Genomic DNA, 20,133 nt, shown 5'->3' with positions numbered 1-20,133 from the left:
GTTGTGGTAAATAGATGTATATAATATGGATTAAAGCCCTTTGAGACATGATGTGGTGTATAAATAATACAAATAACAACTGAATAAATAAACTCAATATTGCCTAAACATTTGTTTCTTGCCGATACAGATATACGCACATATTTTTTCCACCTGGTTGCAGAAAACAAATCAAATTTCTCCTGCAGTGGAACTAACATATTATTATGGCAACTCTTATTGTGAAGGCCTGCTAGCAGATACAGATATAAAACACAATGCTTCTCAAATATGTAAACTGGGCAAAATAAGAAAACTATTTCAGTTTAGGTGATGGAAAACCTGCCATATTCAACGATGCAACATCCCTGTGTGTGTTTGGTGTATATAGGTATACTTTTTTACATATGCTCAATTTCTTATTTCTATATTTACTGATGTCATATTTTGTAGGATTAATGCACATATTTAGACTTGATGCACATCCTTTTTTTTTTCTTTTACACATTTGTAAGGCACATATTTTTATATTTCGCATTTCTTTTTCTATGTCTTATAATTTCATTCTCTTGAGAATTGAGCAACAGCAGCTGACCCAGTTTCCCCTCAGGGATCAAGGATTTCTGATTATGATTCCATGTTATTTTTATGTAACATTTTCTTTAAAACAAAATTGTCAGATTCATCCGCCTCAAACTGGCTTGGACGATGTTCTCCCTGCGAGTAGCCACAACCAGGACAAATCTGATCTATTCCACAAGTTGCAAAATGTAATAAACAAAATATAATCTCTGTCTGCTGCACCTTTACTGTCATGTGCATTAATTAGTTTTTCTGTGGTCTAGTAATGTATTTAAATGATAATAAATGATAATGTAATTAAATGATTTATTTTTGTCAAATGTTTGCCACATCAAATACTCACGCGGCCTAACATGCAACACTCAAAATAAATAAATGAAAAAATATAAATCACAGAACCATTTTTTGTTTGTTGTTGATACATAAGCACTTTTATTAATAATGATAAAAAAAATCATTCAGAGATTGATATTCATTCATTTGCTGCATGTGAGATGAACAGGATGATGAGCGTATTTACAAAATAAAGGGTATTTTCAGTGCAGGTACTCTTTGGAGCGTGTGTGTGTGTGTGTGTGTGTGTGTGTGTGTGTGTGTGCGTGTATGTGCTGTGTGTTTGTGTTCACCTCCTCCCCAACAGGTAGAGGAAGATGAAGACAATGTCCAGGTAGATGGTGAGGGCGGCGCTCACATAGTCCTCTGGGCTTGTACGGTAGCTCATGCTGCCCGTCAGGAGCTGAACGTCTATCATCAGGAACTGAGAGAGAGAGAGAGAGAGAGAGAGAGAGAGAGAGAGAGAGAGAGAGAGAGAGAGGGCAGGATGACTTCCTACAATAACTCACCAATTTGCTAAGTTTATCCTACAATATTTTGACATGTACCCATTCAATTCAGTTCAATTTAATTCAACTTTATTGTTATTATAACGAGCAGCTGTAATGAAAAGCCGACTGTAACCTCCTGACCTCGCTCATCGAACAGCGTTACTGCGTTTGATTCTGTGGCATCGAGAAAAAAAGATGAAAATATTCCACAAATTTAGGGGAGAGTAGGAAAACTAAAATACAAATACCAGCCATCGTTCTCTAAAACTTTGTGTCCTTTGATACTAGAAACGGGTTTTTCTCTTGCCTGCCTCCACAGAGAGGTCAGAGGTCAGGTTCAGCTACAATAATCACCACATGAGCTGGTAGGGATTTGCTGTCTTGCTCGAGAGCACTTCGGCACCTGTGACATTTTTTATTCTGTTCTGGAAAGCAAAGAAGCGGCTAAAAGTTGCACTTGAGATGTTTTTATTATTCTTTTTGATTCTTTATTGTTACTCTGTGTTTTTGCATTGAAGATCAGCACTCTGATGCACTTTTCCTTGAATTTTCTGTTGATGGAGTTAGAGTTTCTGTAGGTGGCGCTCTTTCCTGCTGAAACACATAACTTCCTGTCTGTCTGAGGAGTTTTCCAAAGACCGAGCCACCAGATACTGGGTGTGTAGAACTGAAAATATAAAACCTTTTCTGAGTTAAGTATACATTAAATCACCTTTGATATGTACAGTACCAGCTGGTGATACAGAGAAGAGAAACAGACATTTATTTTGATAAAAGTTTAAGGATAATAACTTCATCACAGGGACCCTCCAGACGTTAGTTCACCACCTGGACTGAGGCTTTACGTCTCCTCTCTGATCATGTAAACTTGCTTGTAAACTTGATCACACTTTTTTTTTTTTTTTTTGGAGCTGAACAGTTCCTTGTTGTCTGATTGATTGTGGAAGTGATTCTTGGCCTCTGTTTGTCCCCCGGAATTGAAGTCACTTTGCATTTGTACCAAAACATTAAGTGAAACTGTTTTTTAAGAGAAACTGTTTTTTTTATTGTTTCCACAGCGAACCTCAGCCTGAGCTTCCCTCATCTGATGGCAGCGGAGCGACCTGTCAAGACGGTAGTGTCACACGGGCTGACGAGGAACCCACCAAACGGGAAGTAGGGGGGCATTTCACAAGATTACTTACAGTGTTATGAAATATCTTCTGAAATGTTACTATTGCCAATGATGAGTACGCATTGCTGATGCATGTTCCTAATCGTAATATGCAAGATTCAAGTCAGTGTCACTGGGATGCATATTTCTTTTTTCACTCTTTCCTCCAACTTTGTGAAATAACTTCTTGTGCTCAGAAGAGGGAAGTACTACAACACCAGCTGGTGGGCACGACTTAAAGCAAATTACAGCACCATGAGTGTACACAGTGTCAACGGGTAACCCTCAGTGACGCTCTCTACCCATTCAAGCTAATCAGGAATATAAAAATAGATAAAACTGGGATTTTGTTCCCCTATATTTCAATATTTCCGATTCTGATTCTGATTCTTGATTCTGATTCTGAGTCTGTTTCTGATTCTTAATGCTGATTCTGTTTATTTTTCTGATTTGTGATTCTGATTCTGATTTGTGATTCTGATTCTGATTCTGATTCTTGATTCTGATTCTGATTCCGATTCTGATTCTGATTGCCTAGTTCCTCTTCGAGTGGCATTTTAATAACATGCTGTGTCGCTTGACTGTGGGGGGCCACAGTCAAGCGACTTTTATCGATTCTGGTCCAAGAATTAGCAGCGGCCTCCCGCAGGATCACAGGTTAGAGGACAGTGCAGAAAAAATTTAAACATAAACTTAAAAAACTTAAAACATTCCTCTTTAACTGGGCTTTTAACTAGGATATGTTTAATTTTATCTTGTGAAACACTGTGTTGCATTGGATTTTAAGAAAAGTACTATATAATTAAATTTTGATTGATTGATTAATTGACTGATTGACGAATATGTCATCCATGTTTACAGTTTTAGCCCTCGCTGACTTCTCATACTCAGTAGTGTGATTTGTGTTATTTTTGTGTTGTGCAGTACCAGTGCAAAGAGCAGCGCTCCCAGACATCCATAGACGATATCCAACATGCGGTAGTAGTAGAAGGAGGAGAAGATGGCAAACATGAGCAGGTCGACAACCAGAACCACCAGGAGGCCGGAGCAAATGGTGAAATCATAACGATTCTGCAGGCAAAACACAGATATGGTGATGAATTCTCTGTGCTTTTACACTGAAAATGCTTTGACGAGCTATTAAGACTTGAGTCCAGAGTATTTTGACTGTACTGTAGTAACAGGAGTATCAGCAACACAATGTGGTCAAAACAATGTCCTCTCACCCACATGGAAGCTCATGTTAAAGGAATACTCCAATATTTTGGGCAGAATACCCCTTTTCCATCCTACTCAGACTGACTTCCAAGACGTGTATTTCAAATCCACATGATTTACTGTGTAAATCAGACACTTCAGAGTGGCTGTAAGGTTGTTTTTTTCACTTGGACAGAACCAGGCTAACGACTCCCATAGACTTCAAGTCTTTATGCTAAGCTAACACTGGTGAAAAGGGTGTCCAACATCTTGTCTCAGTCTGAATGAGTCAGAAAAGGGGTATTTTACCCAAAACATTGGAGAATTCCTTTAAGCAAAGCAACTGACAAGCATCACACTGAATGGTATAGTAATATGAAGTTGTAATATCAAACCAAAACTAAGTAACTCATCTGATAATCCCTGAAATATGGCAGATGTCATCAAAATTGCTAGCTCAATCTCACAATATCATAATTTCATCATAACACGATCCCATTGAAAGACACATTTTGATAACACTGAATTATGACCCAGTCTTATAGAAGATCTGGGACAGTGGACATGAGCAGCAGAGAGAACAAATGTCTAAAATTTAAATTTTCCCTCAAGATCAGATTTTGGGGTGAATCTGAGGAGTTGTCATTTTCAGTGAAGGAGGAGAAAAAGATGTTAAATCCTAACACACTATTTGTTTATGTTGCCTTTAAAGCTGGTGAAACTGTCTGAGAGTTTTGACTTGTTATATGTATGTCAGGGTTGTTATAAAGATACTTATACTGCTAATGTTAAAGAATAAATGCATTGCCATGTCCATACAATTCCCTATATCTTTCCTTTTTTGTTGTAAAAACAGTGAAGTTGATGGATGATGCAACTCACTCACAGGTTTAGTTAATTTAATCAACTAGGCTGTACTAAATTTTTTCACTTACAATGAAATACACATCAGAGAGTAAACCCAACCCAAATTTCTTGACTGTTTCTTGTAGGCTCTACTCATTTTTATCACTTGCATATGCTGAAGTTCACCTAACTCCTAAAAATGCTTGGAAAATGTTGCCTCGTTTTTTGAAAGTAACATGTTTTAGAGTGCAGAGGAGAAAGAGATTAAAAAAAGGAAGGAGGAAAATGTGAGAAAATAATCTGCCACCTCATACAAATGACCTCTCCTGCTCAAAAGTGGTTGATTGACGGTATTTTTAAATGTTAGGTGTGTGTGTCTGACCTGGATTGAGAAGCTGATGATGGCCAGGGAGATGGCCAGCGTCGCTCCCATGGTGAAGACAACGGCGGCAGTGTCATGGTAGGAGGCAATGGTCCCCACCATGTAGGACATGCTGATGTTGACCACGGCCTGTGAGCACAACACAGATCATTTTACAACCAAAATGTCACTGTGGCCGCCATTTCCTCCCTTGTTGCTTTATCACATCAGCAGATAGCATCACAGAGTCCAGTTACTGTAAGTTCTGTCATAATAATGTTTACAAAAGCACATTAGTGAGTCATATATATACATATATATATATATATATTTTTTTTTTTCCACTTCAGTGAAATTGAACTTGCAACCCTGTGCGGCGGTGTTTGAGCAGTGACACGTTTACACACCACAATACAGGAAGAGGTCTGGCCTACTTCAACATGCCGGCAGTTAGCAGGGAGTGTGAACACAGCTAAAGAGGAAACTGAGGTTTTTATTTGAAGCAATAAAAGGCACCAGCTTCTCCAAAATACAATGCAAATGTGAGATTTGAAGGTTGGCGAAGGGGAAGTACTTCCTAAAACAGCAGGTAAGGTAAAGTAAGGTGGGAAGTACAATGGCCTTTTTTTTATTGATTTCTCTGAAAATCGGATTAAGCTTTTCTGGCCAGGTTTGCTTATGCATACAAGGAACTTGACTCAGTAGCTTCTATAGCACTCAAAAACAGAGAAAAACAGGAAGACATGAATAGGAATAATAAATTAAATACTTTAAGTAAGTATTTATGTTAAGGTATGTCACATTGATACAGAGTATTGTTATGGCTGAGTGATTTATGTAGCATTTTTATTTTGTCTACAGCAGCCTTTTCTACAGCCTTTTTTTTTTTTTTTTTTTTACTCGCTCTTAATTTGGGTAATATTTCCAGAAGGTGCTCTAACATGAATAATGTTCAGCTGAGGACACATTTCACCATCTGTAAGAACAAGCTGTCTTCCCCTCACATATTTCATAACAACACTCAGATAAAAATCGACATTTTTTTCCCCATTGTGTCCCAGTTGTAGTATTTAATAAAGATCATTTTTTGTGGCAAGCAACATCGCTCATGTTTTTTAGATTTTTTGATTCTGTCCACCAGTAAATCAAGATATAGATGTGTATAATAAATCAGTTGCTGCCTGACTGCTGTTGGTTGTATGTGTGTTTCTAAAGAGAAAATATTGATTTGAAGATCTATCAGGCCAATAACGGCTTTGCATTAATGATCAGATATCCAGAAGTGCTTGACCTGATTCTAATGCATCATTTGATTTCCAAATGACCTAATATGAATTTGTAATAATAATGATGATGAAGAAGAAGAGTACAAATTATTATTGCCGTTGTTATTGTTGTTGCTGTTATAATTATTATTATTATTATTATAAATAGTAGCCACACTATTACCAAAGGCTTCTCCACCCTACCAAGAATTTGTTCCCAATTTTTTTGGTGATAAAAATGGTCACATTTAAAGATTATTATTATTTGATATCGACGCATTGTAGCTTTAGCAGAAATGTGCCAAAGACTTTTATGTTTTTTTGTTTGTTTGTTTGTTTGTCTGTTTGTTTTTTACATAAAAATAAATCAGCAGGTCTGTGTCACTGTTACTGTGTAAATCAAGTAACCCTTTCAAAATCCAGGAGCCTATACTATTCACAATAATTGTAGATTAATTATAAATTGTTTTCTGTTTTTTCCTGTAATGTTTTACTAATTGTCTGTAATTCATTTTGGTAATTTTCTGGTTATTTCCTATATTTTTTACTAATTTCCTGATCATTTTAATTTCAAAGGGTTATGATGGCTGCAGTAGGGATGAGTTGTGGGGCTTCAACAACCTCAACCCAACAACGATGAGCCAGAAAACCTAGAGCCAGTTTCAGTTTCCACCTTGTTTGTGTGAATTTGCCGCCCATCAGATTTGTCTCTCAGCGTGTGTGTCTGTATGTGTGTGTGTGTGTGTGTGTGTGTGTGTCACCCACCAGCGCCACAATGTTCCAGGGGTGCCGCCGGCTTAAGGTCTTGCAGAGGCTGAGGCTGAGGAACACCACCAGGAAGACGATGACGGAGCTGACGTAGACCCAGATGTTGCGCTGCACCGCCTTTCTGACCACTTGGGAGAAGGTGAACACACACACCACGGTGAAGGTGAAGAGCAACATGAGCGTGACGATGCAGAACACCTGCACAGGGAGAGAGACGGCCTCGATTAAAACACAGAGCCACGCTGTCAAAACCCACAGTTTCATTAGGAGAAACTAATCTGAAGCGTTCACTGTGCTGATCAGTTTGATGAGACGTTTACTCATTTGTCAGTGCAGGCTACTACCCATCATGCACTGCATTTGACTCTAACACCCAGAATCCTTCCCTACTTTGCTTAAAATAATAATCTAGACATTTTTTGTATATGTTATGTGAGTCGTATGTCTCTGATGTGATGAAAATTAAAGTTACAGCAACTGGTGTCCTTTTCAGTCTTGTTATTCAATCTGCATTTTTTTTTTTAGGTTTATAATATTTAGATCTTTGACAGGATGCACTTTCCCAGTGTTTGTTTGTGGTGCTGAACCAAAATTATTGAAGTCCCAATGTTAAATACCCAAAAGTAAAAAGGCAGCACACACACATATCTTCAGGACAAAGCTGACTAATCTCAATCTCATCAATTTACCCCGGCCATGTGAACAGACACACTAACGTTTCAAGATCTGATTATGGAGGGAAGTGTGCACCATTAATTTTTTTTATGATATTTCTTAGCTGAATTGGATTTCCTGTGTCAGACATGGTATCCATCTCATGTGCTCATAATAGATTTAGTTGGTTTACCTCTCAGAATACATGAAAATAATTTTCTGGCACATGAAAAGCTGACACTTAAAACCCTTCTAGTAAAAAAAAAAAAAAAAAAAAAAAAAAAAAAAGCACTGGAATACAGTTAATAAATTCAACATTCAACATTAAACACTGGTTTAAGTTGACTCAGCGAGCCTTAACCTGAGTAATGAAGTGAAAACTGGAGACAAAGAGAGGAGACAAACCTTTCTGATAAACGCCCTTCGCACCATCTTGTCCTCAAAAGGAGACGGGTCCTCTGGGACGTCCGGGTTGGCTTCGCTGCAGCTCTGAGGTCCCGTGCTGATTTGGGTGCAGATGACCCCGGTTTTGTCTGCAGGGTACATGACCGGGGCCTCAGAGTATGGCGGGGGCTCTTGGTCCTCGGCCGGCTGCGGTGACGTCGGTGAGGACGGGCCGGAGCCAAGGTCGATGTCCTTCTCCTCAGATGCCGGAGGGTTCTCTGACGGGCTGGAGCCGAGGTTGATGTCCTTCTCCTCAGATGCCGGAGGGTTCTCTGTATCCGCCATTGTGGAGGAGTCTGGGCCAAGGAGAAACATGTGTCAGTGACTTTTATTCTGAAATTCAGAGCCCATGGTCGTGTATCACACAAAAAAATCTCTTGTTCCATACTGGAGGCCTGGAGGATTCAAACAGAGTCCCGGTTCATATGTCAAAAAATAATGTACCAGTCCACATATGATGACCACAGACCACACTTGAATTATATATGTGACATAATGCAACTTCTACATTATCAACAATTTCAATTAGGCTAGTCATAACTCCAGGGTGACATATCCATAATGTAATCTTGACCAGTCATATGTTACCATTGACTTTTACTGTCCCTTATCTACAATTCAATTTTACTAATAAAAGTCCAATTATGGATTTGGCTGCATATTTGCTTGTTAAAATGCCAGATATCGGCGTTGTTATTTTAACAAGAAAAAATTCCAGGCCTTCATTATCAATAATTCAGTGTTGACTGGATAATGATTTGAAATATCTCTCATTTAGCTCTGACTATTTGTAAAAAACACTCAAAACGTGTACTTTCACATCTTTAATATATATACTTGTTGTGATCTGGTGTTCAGGTTTGACTAGACAGAATACACATGACTGATATGTGAAGCAGAACAACAACAAGTCAGAAGATGGCAAATGATAACTGGAATTACAGTTTCTACTAAAAATCTAATTGTAGAGACAGTATCTGTAATTGGACTTTTACAAGTAAAAATTAAAGTGTAGATATATGGACATGTTGCTCTGTAGAATTAGGACTTTCTTTATGGATTACGCAGACCTGTTACGACTGGAAAGCATTGTAGATATCTTGAATTAGAATTTCTCTTCAGTTGAAGGATTTTCTTGTAAAATGTGAGATATGGCTTGGAAAGTTCATGGTTTTTAAGGCTAAAATGGTTAACCACACTGTACGTGGGTAAGTCAAGTTTATTTATAGAGCACATTTAAACACAGCTCGGGTTAACAGCACCAAAATGCTGTGCAAAAGACCTTAAATACAAAATGAACAATGAAAAATAACCAGCTACAACTGACAACAATGGACAAATTAAAAGGTTGGGATAGGGATGGGAAACATTTTGGTCGAGGTGGATAATCATACCACACTTTAATTTAACTTGAGGTGTCCACAGATATCCAAATATGTCCTGCTGAATTACAGGGAAACGCAAAATATAATAGAAATCATGCACGAGATTTTGTGATACTTTCTATTTGATGTAATGGTGCAGCCATGAAACAACGGCATTTGAGTTTTTGCAGCTTCAATGATATGTTTTTTTTTTTTTTTTTCTAAAATTCTGAAGCAACTTTGAGGGAAAATCCAGCAGATTGAAGTCACTGCTGTTGTTTTATGTCACTGTTGTTTGTTGATGTTGTTGACCAGTCTCGGTGTAAGAGCTGTCTCAGGTTTTTGCAGATGTATTCATGATGTTTTTTTGTGTACCGAATGTGAGTCCAGGCCTTATCAGTACATAGAGTTCGAAGAGTGGACAGTGATATGACAGCTGAACTTCCTGTTGAGCTTCCTGGAAGTTGCATCAAAATGGAGTAAACGAGCAATGAAGTAAAACTGACACTTTTTTTTGAATGTAACACACACTCTGGGAAAACTGATGTTTCGTCATGGCGCTTACAGAAAATACAATAGGTAGAGTTTTGGAATAAAACTAAAAAATTTCTAATAAATTTAACAAAAAAATCTCAAGATTGACTTTGCAATATTTGTTAACACTGGATTAAAATATACTCTCACTTTCAATTGGGAAAAAAAAACAGGTGCAGAGGTCAGAAGGGCACACATGATTCAACATATCAAACATTATTTTAGTGTTATCCAATATCTTGTTCTTATGCCATCTTTAATGAGTTAACCTCTGTATAACAAATTTTAATTAGAGCATTGCTCAAACCACAAAAAAATAAATAAATAAATAAATAAAAAATAAATAAATAAATAAATAAAGGCCTCATAAAAACAGAACCCTAAACGGTCCCTAATAAGGGTCCTTTAATTTTTGCAGTGATTACTTTTCCTTAAATTGGAAGTTAAATAAGGATAATTTGTATGAACTAATCAGTGTATTCTGTTTTCCTAATAGTAAGAAATACAGGTAAAATAAATGAAATACATATAACTAGCCTAGATGTAAAAATCTGAATGAACAGTGAGATATTCCATTTGAAATTGTAGGTATAATTAATGTTCAGTTCATCATGCTGTTTAAGTTATAAGCAGAAGCACAGGACCAGTGACCTGCTTACCTTTGTTGCTGGTGTGCAGTTGAGCCAGAAAGCAGCGAGAAACGTGCAGCTCTGCAGCGGCGGCTGTCATTTATTGTGCCACGGCGCGGTGTAAGATTTCACTTCCTAACGCACCGTTTGTAGTGGGAAAAAAAACAATCCATATCACACAGTATTCAGAATGGGGAAGTCGGAAAAGTCCACAGTTGCTTCACACTGACTGTTAAATTGCTGGTTGTCAAAGTGAGGGGTGGGGACATCCGGGGGTCCTTGAGGTGATTTCGAGGAGGTCCACAGCCAAGTGAGGAGAGCTTACAATCCACTGTTGATTTACTTGATTTACTTGCAAGAATTAAATGAAGTAAAGTATGTATAGAAGGGACAGTTATTGTCATGGCTTTTACTGTGGTCACTTTGGTAATTATCCAGTTCGAGTGTTGACAGAATCATAACGAACAACCAAAATCTTCATGAAATTTCTAGAAATTTCATTAAAGTCATGGAAAAGTCTATTCCAGACAGGGAAAGCCGAATAATTTAATAAATTTTACAATCATGGAATATCAGCCTCACTTTAAAAAAAATGTAACTTGTTATTCACCAAACTTAACATTTATTTATTTTTGTTATATTTACTACCTCCACAGAATAAAACAGAGTAATCAGCTTTGATAAGACCTTGGAATCTAAAGTGTGTTTTAAGATTTTGCTCAAGGACAAGAAAAGTGATGTTATGTTTATGTAGATCATAGAAATTCAACATTTTTGACATGGAAGACTTATCAGTGAATTTTATATCTGACAGAGACTGGGACCTCCGGTGTCTGTGTGGGGTATGTGACGTGAAAAGGCTGGGGAGCCCCTGTCTCGGAGACGTTACAAAGCAGGTAAACAGCATCAGAATCAAAATCAGAGATAGCTTATTGATCCTCGAGTGGAAATTGGGCAAGGTGGAAAGGTGTGTTGTAAAATCAGATAAGGAACAGCTTGAGGAGGGGGGCTCCCTGTCTGCTGAAATGATAGTTGAGTCACTGAAGTTGAGTAACTGAAGTGATTGCTTACCTTAAAAAAAAAAAAAAAAAAAAAAAAACAGCATTTTTGATGTACAGCGCTTTGGAACGCAGGACCTTAATACTGTGCATTTCAGTAAATTCACATAGAAACTATACAGAAGCTGGAAACTACTGTAACTGCACATTACAGGATGAAACATACAACAGAAGTTTGCAAAATTGTACACCAACATGTTAAAACGTGACTCAGGGAAGATGTTTTACGGCCTGCTAGACTTTGGCATAGAAACATGTCAAAGGTCCAAGTATTTAGGGTTCTATACAAGAAATAAACAAAACAGAGTAAAATAAACCACAACATTGTGGGTTATGGAGAGAACATTACTTTAGATTCATTATCTATAAATTCATTATCTATAAATGGTGTCAAATAACCCATACATTTAAAGTGTGGTTTGTTTTGTTTGTGCTGTCATAAATCATTTAGTAATAATGTATGTCATATATTGTTGTATTTACAATGTGTGCACGGACTCACTTCTATACCCTGATGGCTGCAAATACATCATGAACAGTCAAAACACAACATCCACAAAGACAGCTGTCACACATAATATATTTATTGTAAAAAATACATATAAAAACAACTTCTGAGACATACAAAAGATCGGAGCTTAGAAACAGTATATTGAACAGACAAAGACCAAGCCATTTTTTGAATTGCATTACATATTTACAATTTAATAAATAAAACTCAATTTGTTTCTATACCAGAGTAAAGGCAGATTGTCCATATCTTGGGGATGCAGATACCGCTGTGGTGACTCTTTTTAAAAACATTCGTGTTACTCTCATCTAATGGATCGGCACCGGGCAGACGAGGGATCAAACACTCTGCGATTCGAAACCGAGGATGGAGGAGCATCATACAAAATGTCATCCTTGGTTGGAGAGGAGCTAGTTTACACAGAGTGTTTAGTTAGCATTGGTAGAAATTGAGGTATTGCACCACACAGCTCACAGGGGGGGAGAAAGAAAATGACTTGACACTCGGGACCTCAGATTGTCCATTATCTTTACTGACAACCCAACGACCCTCCCACCCCGTGCTCCCCACCCCTCCCACTCCAAGTATACAAGGTCATTACTCATTATCACAACAAATGTAACATCTAATGATCAATGTATCTGCTCATCTTCTGCACTCTCAACACACAGCTCCCAAAGTACAGACTGTCTTTTGGCATTGTTCTTGTTTTCTCAATACATAAAAAGGGAAACATGCACAGGGCTGCCCTCTAGTGGCAGGACAAGTCATAGCACCTCAGACTGCAGAACACGTGGGATTAAAAAAAAAAAAAAAACAGAAAGAAAAAAAAAAGCTTGGGGGTGGGGGTGGGGGGGACTAGCCAATGGGAGACCTTTGCACAGAGCTGACCTTTATACGGATCCACACCATGGTAGGATAGATATTTGTCATGTGGAACAGACATGGCCTTAGAGCAGGCAGCAAAAGCAATGAATTCATGATTTTTTTTTGTTTGTTTGTTTTGTTTTGTTTTTGTTTAACCCCTATCTGTGCGGCTGGTCTGTCCACAACCTAAATCAGACAGGCTCTGCGTCTCAGCAGCCTTACTGCAAGGCTAGCATCTCATCTCACCCCTAAAAACACTACAAATACTCGCTTGCACATGAACCCCTTCACCAGGCAAAGGCAATCAACACACAAAAAAAAGGCAAGAGAAGCCATTTAACACGTTTAGCGATAATCAAAATCACAATGGTGATGATACATGTCTATAAATCTTAAAAAAGGGAGGAGGGGAGGAGATAATACAATAATTAGCCATCAGCTGTCCATAGCCTCCAGTGTTGGGGAGAGTGGCAGCTGCCACATGGCGTAAACATGCCCCAAAAATACATCCCTCAATCCATCCCGCCCCTCCATCCCTCCCCGATCCGGCATTAATGTAACCAGATGGCCAAACTACCGCTCGGGGTCTGGTCCAAAAATCCGGACTACTCCCCAGAGAGAGTGTGTGAGTGAGGAGGGAGTGGGACGAGGCCCAAACCGCATTCTTTTAACAAAGTTGAATGGAACCAATGAGCCGCCATGTCGCGCAGCACTGCCACATGTGCCGAAATATGTTGCCACTGTGACTGTCGTTTAAAAACTAGCATTAAAAAATTAAAAAGGGAACCCTCTTGACCAGCAGACCTCCGGGCAATGTACTGTAAACACACACACACACACACGCACGCATTCTTGAATACATAAGTCATCATCGGGACACTTCCTGTCCCTAGTCGTCATATGAACACCCACACACGCACACTCACACAACCTTATCTGAGACCTTATTTTAGAAAAATCAGCCTTGAGGGACAAAAGTGCTCAAATTGGTACCGACACCAGCGCTACTATGGCCCTATGAAATACCTACAGCCTTCCTAAACCACCACCAAGTAGCAGCACATTAAGTTCAGCGCTAACTAACCATCTGCAAAAACTGACCTACTCAGTAAAACAATCAATCAACTCGCCCCCCCCCAAACTTCCACTGAAATGTGTACAGGTAATAACAGAAAACACCTAGTAACAGCAGCCCCCCGTTCACAAAAAAACAAGCCCTCAACCTCCAGCTATTTCAAAGTAAAGCAATACGATATTTACGTGGTAACAGTTCACTCTTTCAGCATGAGGTTGGTTCATTGGGGTTAGCCGAGGAAAGAAACATTCATCCAATGTATAACATGGAACAATACTTGCTTTTCTTTTCTTTTTTTTTTTGCAAAACGGTAGATAAAATGACTGATCCCATTTGTGGGGAAAAAATACACAGGGGAGGATGCAGAGTCACAGCTAAGACAATTTTTTTTTGCGTTCCTCCCCAAGTTCAAAAGATATTTCTAGGGGATGTTGCATCGTTCTGGGATGATAGGATTTATTTGACATGTTTCTTAACGTCCAGCGGTTTCAAGCCAAGTCCATAAAGGAGACAGAGGAACCCCCTCCTTCTGTTCCAACAATAGTCTGGACCACAAATTAATGGAGCAGCTGTTTGTATTGTTGGGAGTTTGGCTTGAAATGGTCTAGACCGAGTTCAAATGGACTGATCCAGACGGAGAGGGTCAGGTGTTACCAACCGGATCTTCTTCTTAGGACCGCCTCTCCTCCTCTCAAATACAGGCTCACGTCTGGAAGTGGGATTTTGTTTGTTCAATCAAATATACATTTTTTTTCTGCAGTATTGGGATTCAGTGTAGTCTCCTGTAAGGGGTTCAAAAAGGAGAAAATGACAATTAGACAAATTAACAATCATACTAACTAGAGAAAAGAGAAAGTCTGCACAAGTCAAAGCCAAAGTGGATTTATTGCTACCAAATGTGATGTGACGTTTCGAGCCTTAGCTCTTCATCAGATATGAAGTATAATCTACACTGAGATATAAGCACTGATGTGTATAATCTCCTGTACGCCTTGTACGGTCCCTGAGCACATCTGAGTTCTTACACTGTGTCAGTGCTGTACTGGCACTGATTAGATACAGATATGTGCGATCTGAATGTTTGTGACTGCAGTGCAGAGGAGAAAGTCATATCTAGGCAGACTTTATCATCAACACATACTGCTATTCAGATTTAGCGCTGATCATCATGTTTAAGGACGACATCAGTGACTTTGCATGTACAAAATGTATATACTTCATGTTTCTGCTAATGTTTTCCCAAAGCAAGCAGTCATATTTTATAACTCTGATATAATTTTCCTCCCTTTTATTCAGTCATTGGTTTCCATTCATTCCACTATGACATAAAAATGAACTTTCCGAGATTTCAAACTTTCTTCACACCGCTAATCCATCACAGAAATAAAGTCATCCACATTCGTTTTCCTAAAAGCAGCAGCACCGGTGTGTTTTGATGACCTGAAATTGGGCGGAGAGAATCCGAAAAATAGTCCCTGGGGAAATATTTGCCTTACACAACAAATTATTGGTCCCCCAATTTAGAAATGGTGATGACTTTGTTAGCTACAGAAGCAGAACATTATGAGGTGGGTACTTCCACTAAAAATTAAAATTTCACAATTGAGGGATTTTGATTATATGTTGTAAAATCTTTAAGATGGTTAGTTGCGATGTAAAATAGCAGTTAATTGTAGTAAACATTCATAATCACAGGTATGGTTCTTTAAAGCTAATGGAGTGTCCTTTTCATTCAGTCAATTTAATAGAACACAGACACACACACATACACAGACACACATACAAACCTGAGTCAGGTTGGTCACTGTATGGAATACATGTGACCCCTTAAGTCAATCGAAGGGATGTTCAGGACAGCAGGGCTTCACCTTGGACCAGGAATCAATACAACTGGGAAGAGAAAAAAAAAGTGTTGGGTGGGTGATGATACAGAGACAACATTAGGTTTTGATTAACTCATGTGAATGTGCCCATTGTCTGCACTAACACTCAAAGGAAGTGTGGCTGTTACTGTGGTGTCTCACACAAGGCTTAATTCACTCATTCAGCGTGAAACACAATTAAATGTGATCAGAGTGAGAGGCTGTAAATGAGGCTGAGGCCTTTCTGGCTCCTTACACGTGATGAGACCAATGTCATAACATCAAGAGTGACAGTGGAACATCTATTTTATATCATGTACTTGTAGTGCTGCAGCAGTCAATTCATTCATTAGTTCTTGATAGATGAAAAAAAATTATGTATATATATATATATATATATATATATATATATATATATATATACATACACACACACACACACACGTATACATATACATACCCACTGTATACATATGCATTTATGTATGTGTTTATCTGCATCATTAGTCTGATTTGTATTTTAATTTAATTCGATTTTTATTTTGATTTGATCATGAATTTGCTCATCTGATCATAATTAACTGTTTAGTCACTGATCAAGTGACAGCACCAAACATTTGTTAGGTACACCTTCAGAAATAGTAGGTTTTGTTTGCTTTCCTTGTTAATTTCATTATAAAATGGAAAATTTGGGTTTTTTACTGGCTACTGATCGGACTAAGGAATCAATTTTAAAACTTAATGTGAGTTTTGTGACCTTGTGATATTTATTTTGACATCTGATACACAAAATGATTCATAGATTAATCACAAAAGTAATCGGTAGAATGAGAATGATTCATTGCTGCAGCCCTTATTGGCCGTGCCCTTTCTGCATTTGTTGTTTTCCCCCTGGTTTACTGTTTGACTATAAACTGTCTTTGCTCGTCATCTTGATTTTTTTTTTTTTTTTGAAGGGGCGGGGGGTTACTGGAAAATGTTGGCATTTGTTCAAAATGTTTTATACTGAAATAGCGTAGCAGTGGCTGTCCAAAAGGCCGTACCTTCCCTTCCCTAATAATGTTGAACGTCACCGCTAGGAGGCTCCTTTAGTTAATGCCGCACCATCCCTCACAATATTTAATAATGCCACTAGGGAGCTCCACTATCTCATCAGAAAAAAAGTCAGAAATTAGTCAGTCACGCCAGCTCTAAAAATATTTTCGCATCCTATACACACACATTCAAAATCCTGTGAGTTTTTTTTTTTTTTTTTTTTTTTTAAAAAGCTCGTTTACAGCAGGAAATTAATTTCGCTTCTCAACTTGACGTGTCAAAGTTCAATCAAGCTGAACTTGTGGTTTTACATCTGGCAGTCGCCCAATTTCAAATCTGACAGGAAACCTTTATTGTTTTGGTGTAGGATGCACCCACAACCTGTTCTCCTCGGATGCACTTAATGTTCGAAGTCTCTTAACAGGAACTAAAGCCAGAGCCTTCTCTTCATGTGCAAATTACCACACTTTTCCAGAACTGAAAAGTACTGCACAGCTCCAGATCTGTAAGGAAACTGTTTATATATCACCTTGACAAATTTGTACCCCCTCCCCCTGTCATTTCACTTCTTTATTTCTGTCCATGTACTGTAAATGAACAAAACAGGTTTACCTCTTATGGTAGACACAGAGGCAAGCCAGCCTGGCGATGGTCTCTCCCTGCACCAGATCCTCCAAACAGATAGAGCACTCGCCGCTATCTTTACTGAGCACATCCGCTGTAAATAAAGCAAAATAAAATAAACACATGCACATGAGCACAGCTTGAAATAGCAGTGTGACCATAAACACAAAGGCGGGGACAATTCAAGAGATTTCTGACTAGGTTTTTCTCCGTTTATGTAAAAGGAGCTGCCAACCATGAGCATGTTCAGCGTTTCCAAAATGTTCGTGAAGGTTTTTTGAGATTTGACACTTACTATTGTATGGTAGAGGAGGAGACGTGAGGCAGCTCAACAGGTGATCCTCAATCCGACCTCCGGGGAAAGGCTTTGAGCAGAAAGGACAGCGAATATCTGCACAGAGGAGGGAGACAATAGAGCTGAGATTAACATGTCAAGTCAGAGTGGGACATAAATGATAGATGATGCGCATTACACTGAGCACAAACCCTGTGTTAGGACATCTATCTTACACTAACTTGACTCGCCCAACAAAAGAGAGGACTGAAATACAATCATCCAACACAAGGATTGTATTGTCAGTGCTAAAGATTTGCAGGATTGATAGGGTGATGGTTACCTTAGGTTGCAGTTGACCTAAAATTACTTTTTCCTGCCGGCAGCAGTATTTGACTGCATCCATCCACCATACAAAACACTGACTGGGGTCGCAGGGATAGCCAGGGCCATGGCTATCTGTAGATGGGACAGGAGGGGAGAAACAGTGCCTGGTTGCCCTACATTCTCCTCCTCTATTTATGAGCCTCTGCCAGCAGTGAGTGGGCACGTGAAGCCTTCGACCTATTTCCCTACACTTGCTAGAGGGCTGCCCTGGGAAACTCAGCCCTTTGTTGTGTTTTGGCTTGAGATGTCCTGTTTGCCACCACAACACCCCCAGAGTCGGGTGCCTTTGGTTAGGCAATGTGGAGTGATCATGTGTTTTTATTTCCTCTTAAAACTCACCTTCCCTTTTCTGTGCATTTCTGAAACAACAGACTGGCTGCATCGTGTCATGTTTTTAAAATTACACGCCTCATTATTCAACTATCCGCACTATCTGTAGGCCTTGAAACATAATAAAGCTTGTATGTCACCACCTCCTGGTTTATGCCATAGGTCTACTCCGTACAATGGGGTCTCAGAAGATTTTAGTCATCTTATAAGCACGAGAGAGGAGATTATCTGTTCAGGAATGTAAATTCCCCGAATAATCCATTTTAATTTCGCAATGGGAAGATTGAGGGTCTCGTTGTGGAATTCCGTGTAACTTTAAATCTAATTAGGCCTGTTTTGAGTTTTATCTGACATTGAGCCTGTCACAGACATATGTCCATATACACTGAACTCCTTCACAAAACATAAAAGCTGCATGCATTTTATGCGCACAAATTAAAAAAAAAAAAAAAAATGAAAGCATAAATCTCACTTTTGCTATGTAAAATTATTTTGACTTACTGCCATGACGGTTGTTGACGCGGTAGAGGCCGATCCAAGCCTCTGACACCGGCCGCTGGTGTGTGCCTCGGACCCGGGCGGATCTTGCGCTGACATTACGCCCGGAAGAGTGCCGATTCCCGGGCAGGCGCTCAGAAAAAGTGCGGTGGGGTATGCGGCCTGTCTCTTCTCCGGGTTGATGTTCCGCATTGACAGGAGCCTCGGGGCTTATATTCCCATCTTCCTCCGGTTTGTCTTCGCCGTTGTCGTCCGCTGGCGATGCTTGGCTGATGCTGGAGGGGAGGCTGTGGTGGTCGGCGGGGCTTCCGTCGGCGCTCGCTTGTTGCCCGATGTCCGAGTCGCTGCCCTCCTCCGATCGGCTCCGGTTGGCCTCTGTGTCCTCAAAACTCCCCGAGAAGTCTACCATGAGACTGGTGGGCCTGGCACAGCGGGGTCGCCGGTACGACTCTCGCTTTGTGCCATCTTTTCCGAAAGCTGAGGGAACTGGGTCTTCTTGTAGGCGACTTGCTCTTGTCCCCATCTCGGTTGGTGGGAGCCGTTAAACAGCTAGCGAGCTAGCTACCGCAGCTGGCTAGCGGACCTGCTTCCTCAAAGCGAACCGCAGAACAAGGGGACGAGTCTCAACTACGCCTGTTCACCACGAAACAACCGCTATATTCGCTAAACACTCGATCGAGACGTCCAAGTAACAAACAATATCGATCTACCAAGCTGTGGAAAGACGATGTCTGTAGTTCAGCGTTCCTTCCCCGGCCTCAATATGTCCTTTCGCCACACATTTTTCTTTCTTTGACGTTCCCGTTCTCTCTACTGCAGCGGAAATGGAGTGCTTTCGCTTCCTCTTATGCGCCACAAAACCGTTATTACGGTAGAATCCGCACGCCCCATAAACACCTGGATCCCCACACATCACGCAACAAATATGCACACACGTGTTATTATTTTGCACGTTTTGGTTCGTTATAATTTTCAGCCGGTTGCATCTTTAGCAGTCTCGGTTTTATTATAG

General features: G+C 39.5%; 2 protein-coding genes across 2 annotated transcripts; both read right to left on the bottom strand.

Moving 5' to 3' along the window:
* Window positions 1–1,154: 1,154 nt before the first annotated feature.
* On the bottom strand, window positions 1,155–10,688 carry LOC115375210 (protein lifeguard 1). The gene is made up of 6 exons (XM_030074592.1): window positions 10,631–10,688; window positions 8,035–8,369; window positions 6,973–7,173; window positions 4,964–5,092; window positions 3,466–3,609; window positions 1,155–1,318 (listed from the first exon to the last, which is right to left on the bottom strand). Exons 2-6 carry the CDS (start codon window positions 8,356–8,358, stop codon window positions 1,184–1,186), a joined length of 933 nt encoding a protein of 310 aa, XP_029930452.1. The 5' UTR covers window positions 8,359–8,369; window positions 10,631–10,688; the 3' UTR covers window positions 1,155–1,183.
* A 1,536-nt stretch (window positions 10,689–12,224) lies between these two features.
* On the bottom strand, window positions 12,225–19,952 carry LOC115375268 (E3 ubiquitin-protein ligase ZNRF1). Its single transcript, XM_030074679.1, has 5 exons — window positions 19,125–19,952; window positions 17,928–18,023; window positions 17,621–17,726; window positions 15,899–16,001; window positions 12,225–14,893 (listed from the first exon to the last, which is right to left on the bottom strand). Exons 1-4 carry the CDS (start codon window positions 19,642–19,644, stop codon window positions 15,944–15,946), a joined length of 780 nt encoding a protein of 259 aa, XP_029930539.1. The 5' UTR covers window positions 19,645–19,952; the 3' UTR covers window positions 12,225–14,893; window positions 15,899–15,943.
* Between the last annotated feature and the right edge of the window lie 181 nt (window positions 19,953–20,133).

The sequence above is a fragment of the Myripristis murdjan genome, chromosome 17 (assembly GCF_902150065.1).
Source record: "Myripristis murdjan chromosome 17, fMyrMur1.1, whole genome shotgun sequence".
Classification (NCBI taxonomy): domain Eukaryota; kingdom Metazoa; phylum Chordata; class Actinopteri; order Holocentriformes; family Holocentridae; genus Myripristis; species Myripristis murdjan.
Note: the sequence above shows the minus strand (reverse complement) of the source record. Positions and strands in the feature narration are given on the sequence as shown.